General features: G+C 38.8%; 1 protein-coding gene across 1 annotated transcript; it reads right to left on the bottom strand.

Annotated features, from left to right (window-relative positions):
- On the bottom strand, positions 1 to 25,790 carry TPH1 (tryptophan hydroxylase 1). The gene is made up of 10 exons (XM_007098430.3): positions 25,654 to 25,790; positions 18,029 to 18,212; positions 15,735 to 15,835; positions 11,778 to 11,845; positions 11,455 to 11,651; positions 8,620 to 8,755; positions 7,800 to 7,926; positions 2,996 to 3,091; positions 2,056 to 2,189; positions 1 to 322 (listed from the first exon to the last, which is right to left on the bottom strand). The coding sequence occupies exons 1-10, from the start codon at positions 25,768 to 25,770 to the stop codon at positions 148 to 150; spliced, it is 1,335 nt and encodes a 444-aa protein (XP_007098492.2). The 5' UTR covers positions 25,771 to 25,790; the 3' UTR covers positions 1 to 147.

Consider the following 25,790-nt stretch of genomic DNA (forward strand, 5'->3'; position numbering starts at 1 on the left):
ATCCAGGTACAAATTTCCAAAGAACTAATTAAGGAATGGGAGTAGAGAATGTTGTTTGGCTCCTGTCCCTCCATGACCAGGTCTTCAAGAAAAGCAGGAGCTGGCCCACAGGCCTCTCTCTGAATTGGCGCTCAGATGCTCTCAGGATCAGATGCTCAGCTGCTTGCTGACCTTCGCAAGGGCATCACTGACAACATCAAGATCATGCTGCAGTTCATTCATGGCACTGGTTATGCTCTTGGTGTCTTTCAGGATCTGAATACTCCGTGTATATGGATTATACTTTACTCCAAACGGACGCTTAATTGTTTTGGTAAATTCTCTATTGAAGAAAACAAGTAAGAGGCAATCAATTTCTAGGAGGCAGAATGATGAAAACGGAATGAGCAACAGCAAACCTATTTCACACACTAGACAAAAGACACAGCCAATTTGACCTATTTCCCTACACTGCCTTTGCAGAGATCCCCTGGAATCCTACACAGGTAGGAAACCTAAAATTGTCATAGACACATCCACCCCTGCATTTCTAGGGAAAGATCCTGTGGATGACTGTATTAATGATGTATTCCTTTATATATCTCTTGGCTACGCTAAGGAGACCAACTACAGTAGCTTTATCAGTAGACAACGGGAGCCCTTGACCACCTAGTAACAGACTCCTCAGCTGTGATTTACATCACTACAGCTATACACACACAAACACACATACATAGAAACAGGCCAGGAGGCCTGCCTCCTGCACATGGACATTCTTTCTGTTTAGAACGTCATCCTCTAGCCGTTCTCAAATGACCTAACTTCTACCCTTTCTTCACACAGTAAAGTTCTGCCTTCTTTATCAGGCCAACATTTGAACCGCTCATTTGGCACCCCCAAGAACAATTGTGTTCAGGACCCCTAGGAACACACCTGAAGACAGCTGTATAGGAGTAAGGGCTGAAATGCAGCTTGCAGTCCAACTGGTCTACCCAGAAGGGACCCATTTTTCTAGTCTGCACAAAGGGCTCATATGTGTTAGAGGAAGCCCTGCTAGTATTGTTATTTGGTTCTGTGCATGGCCTAACTCCTCGAGTAACAGAAAATCCCTGGAAGACAAGGAGCATGTCTTAAACCCCCATCTATCCCACAACGATCTCACAATGTGACCTCATGACACCTTCCAACAAGTGTTTTGTTAATTCTGCTTCTATAGCCCTACAGTCTGGGCCAAGGCCCTTATTTTCACCTGAAGTATTACAAAAATCTCCTAAGTAGTTTCTCTGCCTCCAATGTCCTCCTTTCTTAACAATACACTTAGCTGATCAATAGTTAAATAACACATAGCTTGATTGCATCACACTCTTATATGTTTCCATCTCCTTACCTTTTTTATGCTGTTCCTTAGCCTAAAACTTAACATACCTAAATCCTATTTATCCTCCAAGTGCTTTTTCAGATGTCATTAAGCTTTCCCTATTCCTCCATCTGGAACAAATTGCTCCTGAATAAAATGGAGAACAAAGTTTCATCTGTATCGCTGTAAGGCTTCCTATGTTGTTACGTAGCAATTTGTATATAGTTTATTTTTCCTATTAGATTATAAACTCTGACGAGAAGAAACCAATTTCTCAATGTATCTGATTCATATATGCAGTCACCAAACATCACCATAAACAACATACTCTAAATATTTATTGTGAAAGGGAGATATATCACAGGCAGAAAGTACCTAGTAGGCTTCTAATTATCCAGCTGCTTACTTCTGTGATTTGTTACCCTTATTGGACCTATATTTTTCTTTAATATTTTTATTTATTTATTTATTTATTTATTTTTTATTATTTTAGAGAGAGAGGTCGCACGAGTGGGGGAGGGGGCAGAGGAAGAGAGAGAGAAAATCCCAAGCAGACTCCATGCTCAACACAGAGCCTGACATGGGGCTTGATCCCATGACCCTGGGATGATGACCTGAGCCAAAATCAAGAGTCAGATAGTCAGCTGACTGAGTCACCCAGGCGCCCCTGGACTCATCTTTTGCAGAGGAAAGTTAGGCATGAGGAAGATATACTTTACCTCATCTTCTCTTTTGCATCTTCAAAGCTTTCAGATACAAAGTAGACATCCTGAAAAGTTGTGATGCGACACTCCTGTTTGCAGGTAATCTTGGGATCAAAGGGCTTTACTTTGGCATGTCCAGAAAGTGAATGCTAGAAGATAGTCAGTGAATCAAAGAATACTGTCTAATTGTATGGATCACATCCTAAACACAACCACCACAATCAGCACACCTCTGAATGTACTAATGCAATGGCCCCAACCTACAATTCCAAACTTATTTCCTACAGCATTATTTAACCCACAATATACTTCAGCAAAACAAACTGCTGTTCCCCATAAGTGCCCCAAGATCATCCCATAGCATTGTTCTAACACACTTTCCATGTAAGAGCCCCCCAGTGATCTTTATTTATATATTCCTGCATTAGGACACCTACTTTCCATCCTGTACTAGTTATTCCTATACATGACTGTACCCACCATCAGGTCGTAGGCTCCTTAAGAGCAAGACAGTACCATGGACAGTGTTTCATACACACCCATTACTTAACAAACATACTTAGTTCATTCCTTTATTGGATAAATAATCAATCTCAAAGAATTCTCTAGAATTTAGGAGAAGTTATTGCTAGCACACTAAAAACGATGAGAGAACAGCAAGACTTTGCAAGCAAAAGCTCTAAAGTACTTTTTATTTAAAAGATATATCTATAGTGTGTCAACTATACTCAAAAAAGAAAAAGAAATTAAGTAATTAAAGTCCACATATAAGTAAAAAAACAATTCAAGATATCGCTATAAACGTGGGAAATAGAGAAAATTGTCTCTTAAGTAATGTTTATTGCCACCCCAAGTATTTTCCATAGTAGACACTTGTTCAAATCCAAAAACTCTTTCTGGTCGTATCAATCATATTAAGTGAACATGACTATATGCAGAGGTTTACAGCTCTTACTTTAAGTTCACTGATCGAAGAAAGTAATCCAGCACCAAAGACTCGCAACTGCCCATCTTGTTTACAGAGACCAAACTCCACAGTGAAAAAGTAGCACTGCAAAAGGACATTGATATTACTTTCACATCCTGAATTAGCTCAATTTAAAACAAACTGCAACCCTTAGAGATTGACCCAAAGTGTCCTGGAATTAAGTTCAAGACCCCCAGACCAGTTCACAAGTAGTTCTACAATCTGGGCTTGTTCTAAGGTAGCCTCTCTCAAACTGCTGTTCCCAGGACTCTTACACACTCTTAAAAATTACTCAGGACCTGAAAGATCTTTTGTTCATGTGGGTTACAGTTCACTATATTTATGGCAGTAAAAGTTAAAACTGAAAACATTTACATGTTTACTGATTAAATTTAAAATGTAATAAACCATGTTATGGTAACATAACAATTTAATGCAAAGTGACTTATATTGTACAAAACAAAAAAGAGTCAGGAAAAAGGCATTGTTTTACATTGCTCTAAATCTTTTTTAACATCTGGCTAGATATTATTTAATGTCTGGCTGGAAAACAAGATGGATTCTCACATCTGCTACTGCATTTAACCTGTTGCAATATGTTGTTTTGGTTCAAGTATACAAAGAGAATTCAGCCTGACACAGAAAAGTAGTTGGAAGAAGGCTAAATATTTTAATAGCCTTTTCAGATAATTGTGGGTATTCTTCTTTGACACATCAGAACTCAACAAGTGGCAATTTCTTAGAGTTCAGCTGTAGTGTGGAGTCTGAAACTATATCAATGAACTCTAGCCTTTCTTATATTGAAAGCCACTTTGCACTGTGAGTGGGTCTTTCACTTAAGGACCCTGTGCAAGGGTTGCAGGGACTCTAGTGGGTCCCCGACCCACAACTAGAGAAGCACTGTTCTGATCGTCTAGCCTATTTCGTACTATCTCCCCGACCCTAACACACTCTGCTCCAGCTTCTCGTCATTTCCCCAGACACACCAAGCACCTCCTGTCTTCCCTTGTGTGCACTCATCCAGAGATGCTCTTCCTCCCTTTCTTGGCAGGTGAAAACATGACTCATCTTCCCTGGGCTAGTCCAGATGTTCCTCTTCCATGAAACCTCCCCCAAGCAGTTCTCTGTCCTCCCAGACCACTCTGCCTGAACTTCGCTGTACAGTTCATCCCATCCTAACACAACAGCTTCCTCAAGTAGCGTATAAATTCCTTGAAGGCAGGAACCAGGCCTTCCTCATCTTTGTATTTGCAGCACGACATCTTGTACCTAGTGCTCAAAGAATATTTTTAGCATCATCTTTAGAGGGCCTATCATTTTTACCAAAGAAATATTCACAAACTATTGTTATTGAACTCTAGTGTTTCTCTACCATCTTTTAAGGCCCATGTCTCCTTTTGATGAACCTTAAAAATCTTACATCCTCCTTTAATGTTATTGAAATCATTTAAATTACCAATTTTGATGCCTTTGATTTCCTTTTGTTGTCTGATTGCTGATGCTAGAACTTCCAACTTTACGTTAAACAACAGAGGTGAGAGTGGACATCCCTGTCCTGTTCCTGATCTCAGGGAGAAAGCTCTCAGTTTTTCCCCATTGAGGATGATATTAGCTGTGGGCTTTTCATAACTGGCTTTTATGATATTTAAGTATGTTCCTTCATTCCCAACTTTCTCAAGGGTTTTTATTAAGAAAGGATGCTGAATTTTGTCAAATGTTTTTTCTGCATCGATTAGCAGGATCATACGGTTCTTATCTTTTCTTTTATTAATGTGATGTATCACATTGATTGGTTTGCAAATGTTGAACCAGCCCTGCAGCCCAGGAATGAGTCCCACTTGATCATGGTATATAATTCTTTTTATATGCTGTTGAATTCGATTTGCTAGTATCTTGTTGAGAATTTTCGCATCCATATTCATCAGGGATATTGGCCTGTAGTTCTCTTTTTTTGCTAGGTCTCTGTCTGGTTTGGGAATCAAAGTTATGCTGGCTTCATAGAAGGAGGCTGGAAGCTTTCTTTCCCTTTCTATTTTTTGGAACAGCTTGAGAAGGATAGGTATTATCTCTGCTTTAAATGTCTGGTAGAATTCCCCAGGGAAGCCATCTGGTCCTGGACTCTTATTTGTTGGGAGATTTTTGATAACTGATTCAATTTCTTCGCTGTCATGGGCCTGTTCAAGTTTTCTATTTCTTCCTGTTTGAGTTTTGGAAGCGGGTGGGTGCTTAGGAATTTGTCCATTTCTTCCAGGTTGTCCAGTTTGCTGGCATATAATTTTTCATAGTATTCCCTGATAATTGCTTGTATTTCTGAGGGATTGGTTGTAATAATTCCATTTTCATTCATGATTTTAGCTATTTGGGTCATCTCCCTTTTCTTTTTGAGAAGCCTGGTAAGAGGATTGGCAAAGATGAAGTCAAGCTTTCACATTTTGCAGATGACATGATATACATGGAAAACCCAATAGACTCCACCAAAAGTCTGCTAGAACTGATACATGAATTCAGCAAAGTCACAGGATACAAAATTAATGTACAGGAATCAGTTGCATTCTTATACACTAATAATAAAACAACAGAAAGGCAAATAAAGAAACTGATCCCATTCACAACTGCACCAAGAATCACAAAATACCTAGGAATAAACCTAACCGAAGATGTAAAAGATCTGTATACTGAGAACTATAGAAAGCTTATGAAAGAAATTGAAGAAGATACAAAGAAATGGAAAAACATTCTGTGCTCATGGATTGGAAGAATAAATATTGTTAAAATGTCAATACTACCCAAAGCAATCTATGCATTCAATGCAATCCCAATCAAAATTGCACCAGCATTCTTCTTGAAGGTAGAACAAGCAATCCTAAAATTTGCATGGAACCACAAAAGACCCCAATAGCCAAAGTAATATTGAAGAAGAAGACCAAAGCAGGAGGCATCACAATCCCAGACTTTAGCCTCTACTACAAAGCTGTAATCATCAAGACAGTATGGTATTGACCCAAAAACAAACACCTAGACCAATGGAATAGAATAGAGACTCCGGAATTGGACCCACAAAAGTATGGCCAACTAATCTTTGACAAAGCAGGAAAGAATATCCAATGGAAAAAAGACAGTCTCTTTAACAAATGGTGCTGGGAGAACTGGACAGAAACATGCAAAAGAATGAAACTGGACCACTTTCTTACACCGTTCACAAAATTGAACTCAAAATGGATGAAGGACCTGAATATGAGACAGGAAACCATCAAAACCCTAGAGGAGAAAGGAGGAAAAAATCTCTCTGACCTCAGCCGCAGCAATTTCTTACTTGACACACCTCAACAGGCAAGGGAATTAAAAGCAAAAATGGGGGCGCCTGGGTGGCTCAGTTGGTTAAGCGGCCGACTTCGGCTCAGGTCATGATCTCGCGGTCCGTGAGGGCTGTGAGTTCGAGCCCCGCGTCGGGCTCTGTGCTGACAGCTCAGAGCCTGGAGCCTGTTTCAGATTCTGTGTCTCCCTCTCTCTCTGCCCCTCCCCTGTTCATGCTCTGTCTCTCTCTGTCTCAAAAATAAATAAACGTTAAAAAAACAATTAAAAAAAAAAAAGCAAAAATGAACTATTGGGACCTCATGAAGATAAAAAGCTTCTGCACTGCAAAGGAAACAATCAAAAAAACTAAAAGGCAACCAACGGAATGGGAAAAGATATTTGCAAATGACATATCAGACAAAGGGCTGGTATCCAAAATCTATAAAGAACTCACCAAACTCCACACCCAAAAAAACAAATAATCCCGTGAAGAAATGGGCAGAAGACATGAATAGACACTTCTCCAAAGAAGACATCCAGACGGCCAACAGGCACATGAAAAGATGCTCAACGTCACTCCCCATCAGGGAAACACAAATCAGAACCACACTGAGATATCACCTCACACAGGTCAGAGTGGCTAAAATGAACAAATCAGGAGACAACAGATGCTGGAGAGGATGTGGAGAAACGGGAACCCTCTTGCACTGTTGGTGGGAATGCAAACTGGTGCAGCCACTCTGGAAAACAGGGTGGAGGTTCCTCAAAAAGTTAAAAATAGATCTACCCTATGACCCAGCAATAGCATTGCTCTAAGAATTTACCCAAGGGATACAGGAGTGCTGATGCATAGGGGCACTTGTACCCCAATGTTTATAGCAGCACTTTCAACAATAGCCAAATTATGGAAAGAGCCTAAATGTCCATCAACTGATGAATGGATAAAGAAATTGTGGTTTATATACACAATGGAATACTACGTGGCAACGAGAAAGAATGAAATATGGCCTTTTGTAGCAACGTGGATGGAACTGGAGAGTGTTATGCTAAGTGAAATAAGTCATACAGAGAAAGACAGATATCATATGTTTTTACTCTTATGTGGATCCTGAGAAACTTAACAGAAGATCATGGGGGGAGGGGAGAGAAAAAAAAAAAGGTTAGAGAGGGAGGGAGCCAAATCATAAGAGACTCTTAAAAACTGAGAATAAACTGAGGGTTTATGGGGGGGTGGGAGGGAGGGGAAAGTGGGTGATGGGCATTGAGGAGGGTACCTGTTGGGATGAGCACGGGTGTTGTATGGAAACCAATTTGACAATAAATCTCATATTAAAAATAAATAAATAAATAAATAAATAAATAAGAAATCATTTAAATTAAATTAAATATGAACAAAGACAAATCTAACAGCCATCTTGAATCTGTACTTTTAAACTGACACTCACATCCCACCCCAGATAAGAATTACTGATCTACACAGCTATTTTCAGATTTATACCGTTGCCAGTTTTTGAACAGCCTCCTCTGAAGCTCCAAGAGAAGCCAGGCCAATTTCTTGGGAGAATTGAGCAAAACTAGGTTCAGCCAACAGGGGGACATGACCTAAGAGTTCATGGCAGGTATCTCTGAAAAAGAGGTACAGGTTTGTCACACTGTGATGCTTACGTCACACATAAATCCAAAATCAACAATTCAATCAAGCCAGAATCTGATCTTCCTTCTATTCAGGTGGTATTACTTGGAAATAGATCACAAAGGACACTAACAATTTAGTAGAGAAACTATTTTGGTTCAAACCTAGGCCACTCAGAAACATACACACATAGGATACCCATAGACGTGTGTCCCCCACACCCCCACCAAATCAAGTCTCTGCTCAAATTTCACCTTCTCAGTGAGTCCTTGTCTGATCACCCTTTTCAAAACAGAAACACTCCACACATAACACTTTTTTCCTCCTGCTCTGCTTTACTTTTCTCCATAGCACTTTTCACCATCAAATATAATATGTTATTTATTTATTATCCTTATCCCCCATTGGAATATCAATTCTATGAAGGCAGAAATTTCTGCCTGATTTTTTTCAATGCTACACTCCCTGTGCTTAGAATAGCACCTGGCACCTAACAGGTTGTCAGTTACTAATGGTAATGCTAATGGCTAACATATGCAGAGCATGGAGCATGTATCATGTGCCAGGCATTATTCTCAATGCTTCACATGCGTTCATTCATTTAATCTTCACACAAAACTCATGACGTGAGTACCACTATGACAAATACTATTTGATGAATGAAGGCTGAAGTAGAAGTACTCACGGCTCTGGGGTATAGAGAGGGTCTGAACTGTGTCTCACATACTGTGTGCAGTGAAAAACTCGAAAGGCTAAACCTGATAAGAAATCTCTTGGTGATAAGTAACCAGCCACAGGACGGATGGAAAAACCTGTGCGCTCTGCAAAGCAAAGGAGAAAATGAAGAAAATCTTCACCCAAACAGACCAGTTACCGCCACGCTTTAATACTGCCAGTGGTACCAAGTAACACTTTGAGGGAGAACATGGAAACTAAAATGTGTCATGTGTGCACTAAGGGGAAGTGATAATTATTAAGCACTTACTGTGGTCAGGCAATGAGTTAGACCTTATACATCATACCGCCTTTCATGTTTGCAATTTGAATTAAAGTTTATTCTCCTCATTGTGATGACTATAAAACTGAGGCTCAGAGACTTAGTAAGTATCCAAGGTCACACAGTAGATAATAAAGGTAGAAAGGGAGCCCAGGTCTCCTTATATTACACCTTATTGTCTCCCTAAAGGGTTTAGAATATCTCTTAGACAATCTTACTTCCTTTTGCAAAAAAAAAAAAAAAAAAACAAAAAACTAAGAAGATCTATTAATTGAAATCAGAACGATTTTTTAATCTATGCCATTTTTAGCCAGTATTACCTCTTGCAAAGTAGTTTCTATACTTTCTCTAAACTGGATGGTGCTCGTTTATTCCCCAACAGCTATAACTGCGTATGCCCTCCATAAAAAGAGACCAGCCAGTGGGCCACAGTGGCTCAGGGGAACTCTATAAGCTCTACTCTTTCCATTCATTTCAAACCCTCACCTTCTGATCTTCCAGTTCCACCCCGTTGCTTTGTACTTGGATTCTCCCACTCTGATGGGTAGATTTCATGGTCCAATAGAACTCTCCATGATAATGGAAATGTTCTATATCTAGGCTGCCCAATAGGGTAGCCACTAACCACATATGGCTATTAAGCACTTGAAATGTGGCTAGGGTGGATAGAAAACTAACATTTTGATTTACATTAATTTGAATTATTTAAGCAACCACATGTGTCTAGGGACTACCATATTTGACAGTGCAGAGAACTCCTTCCAACTGATGTTTTGTTTGAAGTATCATTTAAGTTTGGTTTCCCTCTTTGGCAGTTTCTCTTGAAACACCTGTAGCAACATGTTCTGCAGACAATTCAATCTCCAGACCCCAAGTGAATAGCTTTCAGTTTTGTACCCATAACAAAATATTTCCTCCAAATCTCAAGCAAATTTAATGTGATAACTTCCATAGCATATACTTGTCCATCTTTGTAAGACCCACGAGGTCATGTGCATTGGTTCTCTGTCATCCTTCATCACTATTTTTTTAATCTGGTTTTTATAGGAATCATGTACACGAAATCTTCTCTTGTAAAACTATCATGCCTTTTCCTGTTTAGTTCTTAGTTTTGCGCATAGTGGTTGACTAATAAGAATTATGGAGCTAAGTAAATTCATAGACTTTTATGACAATCTATGTAAGAAATTCAGTGATAGGAATTTCAGACCATGGTGGAAATAAACTAAACTGTTTGAGTGAAAAGCATAACTTCTATCTGTTCCGTGAGATCAAAGGGGATATATATTTTTCTTACATACTGTAAACCCCAGAAATTACTGATCATGTTACATCCCAAACTAGCTAGAAAAAATAAGGAAACCTGAACCAAATAAGCATGAAGAACTAAAAGGAAAAAAATTAACCTACTCTGTTAATGCCTCTACTTGCACATCTTCCTTGGGAAACTGATAGAGTCTTAGTGTGGAAAGGAGCTTCAGAGATCATTTACACCAATCTTCCCCTAAGGAGCTTGAATCTCCTTTACCATATCCCAGACAAGTGGGTATAGGGCTTTTGTATGAAAACCTCTGGGGAGGCAGAAATAATCATCTCATGAGCCTGTTCCATTTCTAAATGGCTCTTTTAACACAAGGTCTTCTCCATTTTGAGCCAAAAGCTTGCAGTTTCAATCCAATTGTCATTTACTTTAGGGCCACATAGTAATTCCTCTCTTACATAAGATGATCATCTGGTACCTAAATAAAGCTATAATGTCCTCTAAATCTCCAGGCTAAATATCCTAAGAGTCCTCCAAATTTTATTTATATACTATGTTTTCCAATCCCCTTATAATTCTGCTCACTTTCATCTACACTGGCTCCAGGTTATGATTGTCCCTCTTCAAATGGGGTGCCCCATACTGGATCCAATACTCCAGGACGGAGTAAGAAAAATCTGACCTCCAATGTACTTGACTTTCTTCTTCTTTAATAATTTTTTAAGTTTATTTATTTATTTATTTTAAGACAGAGAAAGAGAATGTAAGTGGGGGGAGTGACAGAGAGAGAGAGGGAGAGAGAGAATCCCATGCAGGCTCTGCACTGTTGGTGCACTGTTGGTGCAGAGCCTAATGCGGGGCTTGAACCCACAAACCATGAGACCATGACCTGAGCTGAAGTTGGACATTTAACTGACTAAGCCACCCAGGAGCCCCTTGACTTTATTCTTTTATTAAAAATTCTGTCATGGATGGGGCTCCTGGGTGGTTCAGTTGGCTAAATGTCCGACTTCGGCTCAGGTCATGATCTCGCGGTCTGTGAGTTCAAGCCCCGTGTCAGGCTCTGTGCTGACAGCTCAGAGCCTGGAGCCTGCTTCAGATTCTGTGTCTCCCTCTCTCTCTGCGCCTCTCCTGCTCACGCTCTGTCTCTGTCTCTCTCTCTCTCTCGAAAATAAATAAACATTAAAAAAAATTTTCTTAATTCTGTTATGATCACAACAGAGTTCAACATTCCCCTTACATAAAAGTAATTCACTTATTACCTTTTAAAAAGTTTGAGACATCTTCCAATTGTGGGATATTATCTTCCCGGTATCCACAATATTTAGAAAGCAAAGGTAAGTTTTTGAGATACTCTCTGCAGGCATGGGTTGGGTAAAGTTTGTTCAGCTCTCGGAACACGGTTCCCCAGGTCTTAATCTCCTCTTCAGTGAATTCAACCTTGGGAATGGGGTCTCCACTAATGAGACACAGATGTTATTTTGAATTAGCATTCAATAAATAGTAGCACTCACTTTCTATTTACTAAATGAGTATAACTTATTCTATTCATTTATTTTATATGCGTTATTTATAATATACTTACTGTTTATAGTTCATAGCCAAGTCTGCAAAATACTTTCGTCTTTTACGGTAGACATTGTCTTTGAAGCCCTGATAATTAAAGAAAAGTTTTAAAATATCCATCCTAAAAAACACTTGACAAATGATCTTTAGGAAACATTTCACTTTTACTCAAGCTATGAAATTAAAGGGCTACAGGGGCGCCTGGGTGGCTCAGTCGGTTGAGCGTCCGACTTCGGCTCAGGTCATGATCTCACAGTCCGTGAGTTCGAGCCCCGCGTCGGGCTCTGTGCTGACAGCTCAGAGCCTGGAGCCTGTTTCAGATTCTGTGTCTCTCTCTCTCTCTCTGACCCTTCCCCGTTCATGCTCTCTCTCTGTCTCAAAAATAAATAAATGTTAAAAAAAAATTTTAAATAATAAAAATAAAATAAAATAAAAAAAAGAAATGAAAGGGCTACAGAATTATTTTGAGTAAGCATTGTTTAGAAATTGATGATCATTTTTATTTTAAAGTCGATGTTACATGAAAGCTTTATGCGATAGTTGCTACCAGGACAAAAGATTCTATAGATACAAAGACACAAAAATACTATAGTGGCTACAAAAATAAAATAGTTTGATGGGGCGCCTGGGTGGCGCAGTCGGTTAAGCGTCCGACTTCAGCCAGGTCACGATCTCACGGTCCGTGAGTTTGAGCCCCGCGTCGGGCTCTGGGCTGATGGCTCGGAGCCTGGAGCCTGTTTCCGATTCTGTGTATCCCTCTCTCTCTGTGCCTCCCCCGTTCATGCTCTGTCTCTCTCTGTCCCAAAAATAAAATAAATGTTGAAAAAAAAAAAAATAGTTTGAGGAATAAGAAAAGCAGCATCCTAGTTAAATACATGACTCTTTACCAAAGGTGAGATTCTTTTTTTCTTAATCGTTTGACTATATCTTCAGTTATAGTTTCCTGTAATAGTAATTACTAACAAAATAGTAGTTAATAATACACAAAATCATGACAACTTAATCTAGCCTTAGATTTTATCGCAAAATGCAAACATAATCATATTTGCAAAGGCAAACAATGATAATAAAAAGATAAAATAGTAACATTAGAATCTATACCTAGGAAAAAATTTTTTAAAAAATAGATAAAATAAGACATCAAAATGCAAAACCCAGGAGAAAGCAGCCAATAATGCAAAATAGGAAACAAGGGGAGAATGAAAGGGGAGAATGAGTCTCCTTCTCTTTAACACAGATTAACAAACCCCTACTATGCACCTGGCCTTGTGCTAAAATCCAGAGAAACAAATATGAATGAAGCACAATCTGAGTCTTCAAGGAGTTTATATCCACCAATTATTATGAAACAATATGATAACTGCCTTATTAGAGATATGCACAAAATGCCACTGGGACTCAAAAGAGAAACTTTGAAAGAGAGAGAAAGTCCCAACCCAGACAGAGTATGTGAAAGAGTATGGGGGACGGGGGTAGGTCAGGAAAGGTTTCCCAACAACGACTCCTAAGCTAAGTCTCAAAAGAGGAAAGGAGATAGCTGGATGGAAAAGGCCAGAAAGGACAGCAGCAGTGACAGTGCAGAGCTGAAAAACAGCATTCTGGGCCTAGGGAAACAGGAGCAACCCAGTGTTGCTGGAGTTTGGAGGAGGAGGTGGGGCATGGAGTGGACTGGTTTGAGGTCTGCTAGTAAAGGTCTGAAACAGCCTGGATTCCATCTTTGGGTAATGGGAAGCCACTGGTGATTTCTATAAATCAATCAATCAATCAATCAATCAATCAGTGAGTCAGTGAGTAACAGCTTTATTGATATAATTCACACACCGTAAAATCTTAAAGTGTACAGAGTAGTGATTTTTAGTACATTCACAGTGTTGTGCAACTACCTCTACTATGATTTCAGAAAATGTTTATTCCCAAAAGAAACACCATACTCATTCACAAACTCTCCCCATTTCCCTTCACCTCCAGACCCTGGCAGCCACTAATCTACTTTCTGTTTCTATGAATTTGCGTATTCTGGGCATTTCATATAAAAGGAATCATATAACATATGGTCTTTTGTGACCGGCTTCTTTTACCATCAGTTTTCAAGGTTCATTCATATTGTAGCATATATCAGTATTTCATGCTTTTTTATGGCCAATAATATTATATTTTAGGGACATATCAAACTTTACTTATCTATTCACTAGTGGATGGACCACTTTTTGCCGCTATGAACATTTGTGTACAAGTTTTTGCGTGGACATATGTTTTCAATTTTCTTAGATGTGTACCTAGGTATCAGTGGTGATCTTTAGTCAGAAAAGGGATAATGGTCATCCTGAGGTTTTATTTTTTTTAATGTTTTTTTAACGTTTATTTATTTTTGAGACAGAGAGAGACAGAGCATGAACAGGGGAGGGGCAGAGAGAGAGGGAGACACAGAATCAGAAGCAGGCTCCAGGCTCTGAGCCGTCAGCCCAGAGCCCGACGCAGGGCTCGAACTCACGGACCGCGAGATCGTGACCTGAGTTGAAGTCGGATGCTTAACCAACTGAGCCACCCAGGCGCCCCGTTTGTTTGTTTGTTTGTTTGTTTGTTTATTTATTTATTTATTTATTTATTATTATTATTTTTTTTTCATCCTGAGGTTTTAGATTGCTCTAGTGACTATGAGGAGTATGGGTTTAAGGTGGCAAGCTGGAAGCTGGGAGATGTGTTAAAGGTGTGGTATAAATAAGGAACAAATTTAAGCAATATTTAGAATATCAAAATCAGCAGCACTTGGTAGTAGATCAGTAAAACTGACTTAGTCACCTCTCCGTAAACATGACCCAGATTTTCTTGCCTCTGACCCTTTGCTCATGTTGCAGTGAATTATCTTTCCTCTCCATCTCTTTGCTGCCAAAATCCTTTAAAGCCAAGTTAAGAGGTTGACCTCTGACCTCTTCAACCAGACGTGTTTGTCCTCCTGTGTACATCTCAAAGCAATTTATCTGTGCCACTTAGCACTTTTCACAATTTGATCTTGTGTTTATTCATATATGTGTGCTTTATCTTTCCAACTGAGCAAGTACAGCAATGTATTAATCCCAGTTAATAAGTTGTCTAATAAGATATTATAGAAAAAAAAATAGGCAGATCAGCTGAGGACTGGCTAAGGCAATACACAGTCAATGTATACAGCTAGTAAGTGGCAGATCAAAACCTTGGTGTTGACTCCAGAATTGCGATCTTTTTTCTCCACCTTCCAGGACCAAAGAGCTCCATAAACAACCCTGATGCTTTGGGCTTACTAATTCTCCAACTCATGCCTATACTGTCTCCCAGGTAATTTTCCAAAGAAACAATTTCGTAGTTCATCAACCACCGAATAAATCAATCATGCTGGACAGTCTTTCTCGCTCCTATCTTTACATGCCTTTCCAACAATCCATGCCCCACTTTAGTAAAAACTGCTGCAGGGGCGCCTGGGTGGGACAGTCAGCTGAGCGACCGACTTCAGCTCAGGTCATGATCTCACAGTTTGTGAGTTCGAGCCCTGCATCAGGCTCTGTGTTGACAGCTCAGAGCCTGAAGCCTGCTTCTAATTCTGTGTCTCCTTCTCTCTCTGTCCCTTTCCCCCTCATGCTCTGTCTCTTTCTCTCAAATATAAATAAAACATTAAAAATAATAATAATAAATAAATAAATAAATAAATAAAAAACTGCTTCAAATTCTGCCTTCATTTTAGAATAACTTTTGGAATAGCTCTTAGTAATAGGAATGCCAGGCATGCGACAGGTGTTTTGGAGCCACTGAGGTTGGATGCTCTTCAGGCCTTTAGTTTGGATTCCACCAACAAGGAAGACTACCAGAACTTCCCAAAATCCAGAGTAAAACAAGATCCTATTTAGTCTAGAATAACCACAATCTCCAAAAAAGAAAATAATTTCCCTTAATTTTTTAGTTTGCTTTAAAATATTCTCTTGAAAAGATTTATTAAGATACTTACAGGATGGTCTGCATCCAGTTCAGATCCATACATCAGAACTCTGTTGGCACAATGATCCAGGTCAGAAATCTTTTTTGGAAACCAAGGAACAGTTTCCATACCTGCAAAATACAAAACCACTGAATGTGGAATAGATGATCTTAAATAAGGCAAGAAGGAAGAAGAAATTAAGAAAGTCATGGATACATTTGGAGGAGATTTTTAATTTTAGCTTGTACTTTGAGGCAAAATTTATACAAGTATATTGCTCTATCTCTTAATAAGTAAAGTTTATCCAAAATTTTTGAGCTTAAAACTTTTTTTGATTTCCTTGAGTTCCTAGGTGTTGGAGAAATGCTGTACTTTAGAAATAGACCTAAAGTACAAAAAAAAAAAAAAAAAAAAAAAACAAAACTAAAACCCAGCTATCCTTAAAAAAGCAGAGTAAGGATGTACAACTTTGCAGACCAAAGGTACAAATTTAATAAGAATGAACGTTTATTTTTGTTGATGCAAAGGATCTTAGAGACCATTTGTGTCTTTGCCACTCTGATCTCTCACCCTCCCTGAGACATACAGGCCCTCTGAGAACTCTGGGGTTTTTGCATATGCTATTCTCCTCCCTGGAATACCTATACATACCCCACCCCCACTTCCTCCTCCACCCCATCCTTCTGTTTTCCTGAAAATATCCTTCTCTTCCTTCAAGACTCAGACCTAATGAACCTCCCCTGATCTTGTAGGTTGAGCTATTTCTCTGTCCTCTGGGCTCCTGTGACACTGTTTCTGATTCTTTAAAACATTATCTGTTCATATCTGTGTCTTACAGGAAAGAATGGGAAGGACTCTAGGGGAGGGACTATGTATATCTGTATCCCTGTTTCTTAGTAGAGACATCTGACACAACTTGGTGTTCCCTAAACACCAACTGAACCATTTAGCCCCTAAAAAATTCTTCATTTTATAGATGAGGCAAACAAAGCTCAGAGATGAGAAGTAATTTATCCAAGGTAATTCATCTCTATTGGAAGAGAGAGAACTAGAATTCAATCCTTCTTGTTCTAGCCATTTAATGCTCTTTGTAACATGCCCAGAATTGATAGTCAGATTCCACCCTGAATACCACAGGGGCACCAGTCCTAGGCTCCTGCTCTGCCAGATGTTAATCCTTTGTTTGTTTGTGGTGGGCCTGGGACACCTAGGATAGCATCTGGAGCACAGGGACTTTGGGCATGGTGGGGACACTCAAAGGATTTGGGGAAGCAGCTATCTGCCACTTAGAAATGGAAGCATATTAGTATTTTAATAACTTACACAGCCATGCAAATGCATAACAGATAGGTATCAGTCCTGATTATACCCTAATGTCGTGCATAATCTAAAGGGACTATTTTATTTTTTTATTTTATTTTTTTTTACAGATTAATATATTACTTTAGAAAATACATTTTAAATCAGTAATATTTTTTGTGACATTTCATTTGCTTATTTTCTTTTTTTTTTTTCATTTTGTTTACCTCCTTTTATTTTTTTTTCAATATATGAAATTTACTGTCAAATTGGTTTCCATACAACACCCAGGGCTTATCCCAAAAGGTGCCCTCCTCAATACCCATCACCCACCCTCCCCTCCCTCCCACCCCCCATCAACCCTCAGTTTGTTCTCAGTTTTTAAGAGTCTCTTATGCTTTGGCTCTCTTAAAGGGACTATTTTAAATTGAGTAACATATATATAATGTGGTTGGATTATCTTTTTGTCTTTTGTCCCAAGTAAACTATGAGGATTTTTTTCACAACAGAAGATCTTAGCCATCTGAAACCTTAGAAGGCTGTGTTGCTTTTCACTTGCTTTTGGTGGGAGTGGGGACAGGGAGGAGTATGTAAAGAGTGTATTCATACCATAATCATCAGCAACTGTCAACATTCTCCACAAATTTGAACACTTAATATCTGCCAGATGGTAGGCCCTGTGGGAGTCTCTAAGGGCTCGGGGATTGTAAATTGAAGGTTTGTGAAATCAAGAAATGTTTGATGATTTAGAAACTGAGAAAACTTAATCAATTTCTAACTATTCTGAATTCTTTCTTGCACCCAACGTTTCCTTTTCACGTTTCCTCACACTTGATAAAAATATTGCTTTATAATTGTTCTGTAGTATTTTAAGCAATTACATTTGGGGTTTCCTTCACTACTAGACTGTAAGAAATTTGAGGAGACTGTTTTATTTTTATTTTCATGCCCCCAAGATAAATACAAGATTGGACACACATGATGTACTTAATCTTCTCAGGGGGATTTTCACTTTTCGAACTTACCGTCTTCTTTCACAGTAAAATTATCTGGTGGATTCACAGAGAGAACGTTAGTGTAGGACTTCAACAGATGAAAAATATCATTCAATTGTTCTCTGTTGATATCACAGTCAATAAAGATCTCAAATTCTGAGTTTCTTCTCTTTGATTTTCGGGACTCAATATGTAACAGGCTCACATGTTTCTCCTGTGTAAAGCAGAGAGTGAAGATACATATGACAGCCTCAAATGGTATTAGTCACTGAGCTCGTCACATTCATCACCACTATAAATCAATTCCACACTCACCATAATATCAAAGGAGAAAGAGGCTGTTTTTGATGCAACAAGCAGAGTAATTCCCCCTAAATATTAGGTACTGTTCAAAAAAGTTTGAAAAATTAATCACCCACTAGAAAGTCCCTCAAATTGCCAGAAATGAATGGCCTTCAAACCAAAATATCAAACTTGGCACTGGTGGTTCAGTGGTAGAATTCTCAAACCTCCTAGATAAAAAGAACTTTTCAAAGATTCTCACAAATAAAAGCTAGTTTTTAAAAAGGGATACTAGAGGGGCGCCTGGGTGGCGCAGTCGGTTAAGCGTCCGACTTCAGCCAGGTCACGATCTCGCGGTCCGTGAGTTCGAGCCCCGCGTCAGGCTCTGGGCTGATGGCTCGGAGCCTGGAGCCTGTTTCCGATTCTGTGTCTCCCTCTCTCTCTGCCCCTCCCCTGTTCATGCTCTGTCTCTCTCTGTCCCAAAAATAAATAAAAAACGTTGAAAAAAAAATTTAAAAAAATAAAATAAAATAAAATAAAAAGGGATACTAGGGGGCGCCTGGGTGGCTCAGTAGGTTGAGCGGCCGACTTTGGCTCAGCTCATGATGTCGCGGTCCATGAGTTTGAGCCCCGCGTCGGGCTCTGTGCTGACAGCTCAGAGCCTGGAGCCTGTTTCAGATTCTGTGTCTCCCTCTCTCTTACCCTCCCCTGTTCATGCTCTGTCTCTCTCTGTCTCAAAAATAAATAAACATTAAAAAAAATTTTTTTTCAAAAAGGGATATTAATGTTAGTCCTTTAGAAAGAAAAGTTTCCTTTGTGAATATGCATTTAATAAAATTAGCTGAACAGCTTGAACAGTATTTAATACCTCAAATCTCTTAAGCTACAAACTTAGTAACCAGCTGAAGCAGATTGCTTCTTCTGCTCTCTCCCCATGCCAGCCTGAGCTGGGTGCCATATGTGCAAGCCTGTGGGAGGAGGATATCTTCTCTTACCAATTTGGATAGCTGAGGACCAGCACCGGTGACATAATAATGAAACATAAGAACCAATTACCCAACAGTTTTTCCATCAAAAACAACAAAAAAAAAAATTACAAGGTTGGAATAGCTAATCTCCAACACTAACCAGTTCAATTTGAATTAACTTGGTGAACACCTATGTAGCCAGGTAAGGGCTGTGAAGCATACAAAGAAAGGTAAGATATACAAGGAATTTATAATCTGGTTAGCTAACACATGAAAGACTAAGAGAAATAGAAATAATAAGTATTTGGGTGCAGAGATGTCCTGGGAAAAAGCATTATGGGCTGGAGAAAGTAGAAGTTTCCATGGAGCAGATAGGAACTGAAATGAGTCTTAAGAAATAGATAGAGTGGGAAGACAGAAAAGAAGAAGGGGGATTCAAAACAGGAGGAACTGCATATGTAAAGGTAGGGATGAAGTAAGAACTATTAGGAACATGAACTGACAAGAAAAAAAGAGTGAGTATCAGGGATATTGGAAAATTGGAATGGGCAAGGTTTATCCTGGAATATAGACTTTATCATGGAATCAATGGAAGAAAGCCAGTTACAAAATATACTGGAGTTGATCAGAGGTACAGGAGAGTTTCTGACATTGGCTGTAGCAACATTTTTCTAGATATGTCTCCTGAGGCAAGGGAAATAAAAGCAAAAATAAACTTTTGGAACTACATCAAAATAAAAGGTTTCTGCACAGTGAAGGAAACAATCAACAAAACTAACAGGCAACCTACTGAATGGGAGGAAATATTTGCAAATGATACATCTGATAAAGGGTTAGTGTCCAAAATGTATAATAAAGAGCTGATACAACTCAACAACCAAAAAACAAATAATCCAATTGAAAAATGGGTAGAAGACATGAACAGATATTTCTCCAAAGAAGACATCCAGATGGCCAACACACACATTAAAAGATGCTCAACATCACTCATCACCAGGGAAATGCAAATTGAAACCACAATGAGAGGCTCCTGGGTGGCTCAGTTGGTTGAGCGACCAACATCAACTCAGGTCATGACCTCACAGTTTGTGAGTTCAAGCCCCGCATGGGGCTCTGTGCTGACAGCTCAGAGCCTGGAGCCTGCTTTGGTTTCTGTGTCTCCCTCTCTCTCTTGTGCTCTGTCTCTGTGTCTCATAAATAAACGTAAAAAATAATAAATAAAGTTTGTAAAAGAAAAAACAACCCAACAACCACAATGAGATATCATCTCACACCTATCAGAATGGCTAAAATAAAAACACAATAAATAACAAGTGTTGTCGACGATGTGGAGGAAAAAGAACCCTCTTGCACTACTGGTGGGAATGCAAACTGGTGCAGCCACTTGCCACCGGTATGAGGTTCCTCAAAGAGTTAAAAACAGAACTACCCTATAATCCAGTAATGACACTACTGGGTATTGACACAAAAAGATACAAAAACAATAATTAGAAGGGATACATGCACCCCTATGTTTATAGGGGCATTAGTTATAATAGCTAAATTATGGAGGAGCCCAAGTATCCATCAATAAAAAAATGGATAAAGAAGATGTTGTGTGTGTATGTATACACACACACACACACACATAAATATATGTATACATATACATATATGTGTGTATATATATACATATACAATGGAATTTTATTCTGCCATAAAAAAGAATGAAATCATGTCATTTGCAATGACGTGGATGGAGCTACAGAGTATAATGCTAAGTGAAATAAGTCAGTCAGAGAAAGACAAATACAATATGACTTCACTCATATGTGGAATTTAAGAAACAAAACAAATGAGCAAAGGAAAAGAAAAGAGAGAGAAACAAACCAAGAAACAGATTCTTAACTACAGAGAACAAACTGACAGGTACCAGAGGGGAGCTGGGTCGGGGGGAAGTGGGTGGGGGGATGGGTGAAACAGGTGATGGGGATTAAGGAGTGCACTTGGCATATTGAGCACTGGTTTATGTATGGAAGCTTTCAATCACTATATTGTATACCTGATACTAATGTAACACTGTATGTTTTTTTTTTTAATATGAAATGTATTGTCAAATTGGTTTCCATACAACACCCAGTGCTCATCACAACAGGTACCCTCCTCAATGCCCATCACCCACTTTCCCTTCCCTCCCACCCCCCATAAACCCTCAGTTTATTCTCAGTTTTTAAGAGTCTCTTATGATTTGGTTCCCTCCCTCTCTAACCTTTTTTTTTATTCCCCATGGTCCTCTGTTACGTTTCTCAGGATCCACATAAGAGTAAAAACATATGGTATCTATCTTTCTCTGTATGACTTATGTCACTTAGCATAACACTCTCCAGTTCCATCCACGTTGCTACAAAAGGCCATATTTCATTCTTTCTCATTGCCAAGTAGTATTCCATTGTGTATATAAACCACAATTTCTTTATCCGTTCATCAGTTGATGGACATTTAGGCTCTTTCCATAATTTGGCTGTTGTTGAGAGTGCTGCTATAAACATTGGGGTACACGTGCCCCTATGCATCAGTACTCCTGTATCCCTTGGGTAAATTCTTAGCAGTGCTATTGCTGGGTCATAGGGTAGATCTATTTTTAACTTTTTGAGGAACCTCCACCCTGTTTTCCAGAGCAGCTGCACCAGTTTGCATTCCCACCAACAGTGCAAGAGGGTTCCCGTTTCTCCACATCCTCTCCAGCATCTGTTGTCTCCTGATTTGTTCAGTTTAGCCACTCTGACTGGCATGAGGTGGTATCTGAGTATAACACTGTATGTTAACTACACTGGAATTAAAACTTTTTTAGAAAGAAGTAAAGGATGGTTTAATCTATTTCTTATTAATTTTTATAATAAGAATGCACTCATAAATATTTTTTTTTAAGTAGGCTCCACTCCCAGTGTGGAGCCCAACATGAGGCTTGAACCCACAACTCTGAGATCAAGACCTGAGCTGAGATCAAGAGTCAGATGCTCAACTGACTGAGCCACCCAGGCACCCCGATAAATATTTTCTGAGTGATAACATGAATAAATATAAAGCTAAATTATGTTTTTTGAGACAAAGAAGCAATAAGTCAATTCTTCCTGAATTACTCTATAAATTGAACACTATCAAAATCAAAATTTTGATGGAATTTGGTGAGGAAATATAACTAAATAATTTAAAATTATTATTTTCCATCTGCAAGAAAAATTTAGTCAGGAAGATCCAGGAAATTTTATATAAAGTAGAAGTAATAAGTGAGACATTCCCTGTCATGTATTTCAATTATAGAAACAGAGGCACAGAGAAGTTAAGCAGTTTGCCCAAAGACACACAGCTAATAAGTGTCAGAACTGGAATTCAAACTTTCCATGCTTTTAAACACTAAATTGTAATCCTGTTTTCCAAAAAGGAAGTCAAAATAATGGATAATATGGCCTTCTTTGAGCAGGACTTATATAATTTTAATATTGAAAACATTAAAAACTGGCATAGCCAAAAACTGGGACATGACTGCATTGGGAAGATTCAGGGGAAGGAAAGTTGAGGGCGCCACTGGAAAGGGAGCTGTGTCAAAAAAACTAAGTCTTTATTTCCATTGCAAGAAATCAGTAGGTAATATCTACGAGTGAAAAAAAATCAAGAAATAGCAGAATGAGCCTATTGTTTATGAATATGGAAGTAGGGGTGCCTGGCCGCTCTGTCAGTAAAGCATGCGACTCTTTATCTCCGGGTTGTAAGTTTGAGCCCCATCTTGGGTATAGAGATTGCCTAAAAATAAAATCTTTCAAAAAACAAGAAACAGAACAAGCAAAAAAACCCATAGAAGTAAGCACTAGAAAAGACAGTTAAAAGAGCTTCAAATAGTTGCCTCCTGCAGGCTGAAGATGAGTAGAATGAGAGCACCCTAGAAAGATGCCACAGTTAGAAGAACAAAGGAAATGGATACGTGGGTAGTGCTGACTGAAAGAAAAAGTGTATCATACAGTTACAATTATGTAAATTACCAGGACACGCAGGTAAAAACTCCACATATTGTAAAGTGCACATGATAATAATTAAGTGTACAGATCAAACATATCAGAGCAGTTGTGTATCAGGAGGGAGAAACGGAGATCGAATGGAACAATGAAATAAAACAGGAGGAGGGTGGGGCACCTGGGTGGCTCAGTCGGTTGAATGTCTGACTTCCGCCCAGGTCATGATCCCACACTTTGTGGGTTCGAGTCCCGCGGCAGGCTCTGTGCTGACAGGCTCAGAGCCTGGAGCCTGCTTTGGATTCTGTGTCTGCCTCTCTCTCTGCCCCTTCCCTGCTCTCTCTAGCTCCTGTGTCTGCCTCTCTCTCTGCCCCTCCCCCCCCCTCTCTAGCTCCCAAAAATAAATAAACGTTAAAAAAAAATTTTTTTTTTGAAATAGGAGGAGGCTAGCGCTATATGCTAACTAATTTGGATGTAAATTTTAAAAAATTAAAAAAAAACAGGAGGAGGCTGTATAAGTCGATGATGATCGTTTACAGGTGATCTAAGATATATGATTAAGTCAACCCTCCGCCCTAAGGTTAACAAAATAAATTAAACTTCTCTTAAAAATGAAAAGACATGAAGCAGAAGACTACTATTTTCTTTATAAGCTTTATGGTGTGGGTTCACTTTTTAAACCATGCACACACATTCTTTGATTAAAAATAAAATAAAAAAGACAGTGGATAGAAGAAGAAATAAAGGTATGTTATTTAAAAACTCAAAGGTAATCAATAAAGAAGTTAAAATAATCATGTAATTATCAAATTTAGGGAGAAGGAAGAGGAAGAAGTGATGGTTATCAGTATCATTCACAAGAGAGAATAAATGAATATCATGTAAAGTTGATAACTCCAAGAGAGGGATCAAAACAATATTTAGATATCATAAATTCGGCGTCAAAGGAATTAAACACCAGAAATAGTTGAAAGTGGTTGCCTCTAGGGAATGGGACTAGAATATGGTTGGTGTATTGAGTAGGAAAACATGCTTTTCATTGCAAACTCTTCTAGACTACTGGTGTCTATGTAAAATGTTTAATTCTTTGAAGTATTATTTTCACATGGCTATAAAATAGCATGTCATATGATATAAACTTGATTTTTAAAAGAGCTAACATCTGCTCTTTACATATGTTAACTCTGTTATTTCTCAAGATGACCCTATAAGGGAGGCAGGGTTCTCACTTTATAGATGCAAAGACTGAAGCACAGAGAGACCAATTGATTTTTCCATGGTCACCCAGCCAATAAGTGACAGAGCAAGGATTTGAACTCAGGTGGTCTGCCTCCAGAGCATAAGAGTTTAACGCCAGTGAAGTTCTATTAGCATAATTTACCCTGCTCCCTCCCCTTGGACAAGTACTTTGTTTATAATTTTAGTTCTTATAAATAAGTCTTTGTGTCCCTAAGCCCATAAACCAGGTTAGGTCCCCCAGTTCAATGCTATCATAGTACTATCTGGTATTTCTTTCAGGTCACTTTATACACATGTAACTATTTATTTACTATCATTATTTGTTTATTTTCTGTCTTTCTCCCTAGATTATATACACTGTGAGGGGAAGTACTGTGTCTACTCTGTTCAGGTCTACATCCTTAGAGTCTAGCAGGGCACTTGGCACACAGTAAGTACTCAGTAAATATTCATGTTCTGCCTGACTGACCCCTATTTCCTTAGGATGGGTTTATCGAAGTGAAATTACTGGATCAAAATATGTGAACTTTTTTTTTTTTTTTTGAGAGAGAGAGAGGGAGGGAGAGAATACATGCAAGTGAGGAAGGGGCAGAAGGAGACAGAGAATCCCAAGCAGGCTCCATATCCAGTGCCGAGCCCAACCCCACGGGGCTTGATCTCAAGACCGTGAGATCATGACCTGAGCCCAAATCAAGAGTCGGACAGTTAGTTACCCAGGTGCCTCAAAATACAAGAACATTTTAAGGCACTACCGATTGTTCCGCCTATTGTTTCCCTAAGCATTATACTAAGTTACCCTCATACCAAAGGTGTAAAGTCCCAAATGCATTAAAGCTTTGACAGTAGGGAACAGTATAACTGTAGAATCTTTGCTATTTTGCTATCTTAAAAATATCATTAAATATATTATGAATATGTCATTAAATATTAAATTTTAATATTTTATTTAATTAAAATAAAATTAAAATTTGCTCCTCTGAAATCCGTGAAGTGACTCTTTCCTCCCGGCTCCTTTATTAGTTATTTGTATCTTCTCTTCCATAAATGAGAATTGAGCAGTATTTTAGAAATTTAAGTGTGCTTAAGAAGAATTTACAATAATTTGCACTTTAAATGTAATTCTGGAGACTCCTTTTAGAAGGATTTTATGCAAAAGTATAAAAATATGGAGAGCGCTTACCTGGAAGATTTTCAGTGCTTTTATTAGTCCACCAACTTCATTCTTCAAGGAAAAAATGAGAGTTGCCCTTCCTCTTTCTAGGGAATGGTCTTTATTTTCCTTATTGTCTTCAATCATGATGAGTTTGGTGTACTTCT

Source organism: Panthera tigris, chromosome D1 (genome assembly GCF_018350195.1).
Source record: "Panthera tigris isolate Pti1 chromosome D1, P.tigris_Pti1_mat1.1, whole genome shotgun sequence".
NCBI classification, from domain to species: Eukaryota; Metazoa; Chordata; class Mammalia; order Carnivora; family Felidae; genus Panthera; species Panthera tigris.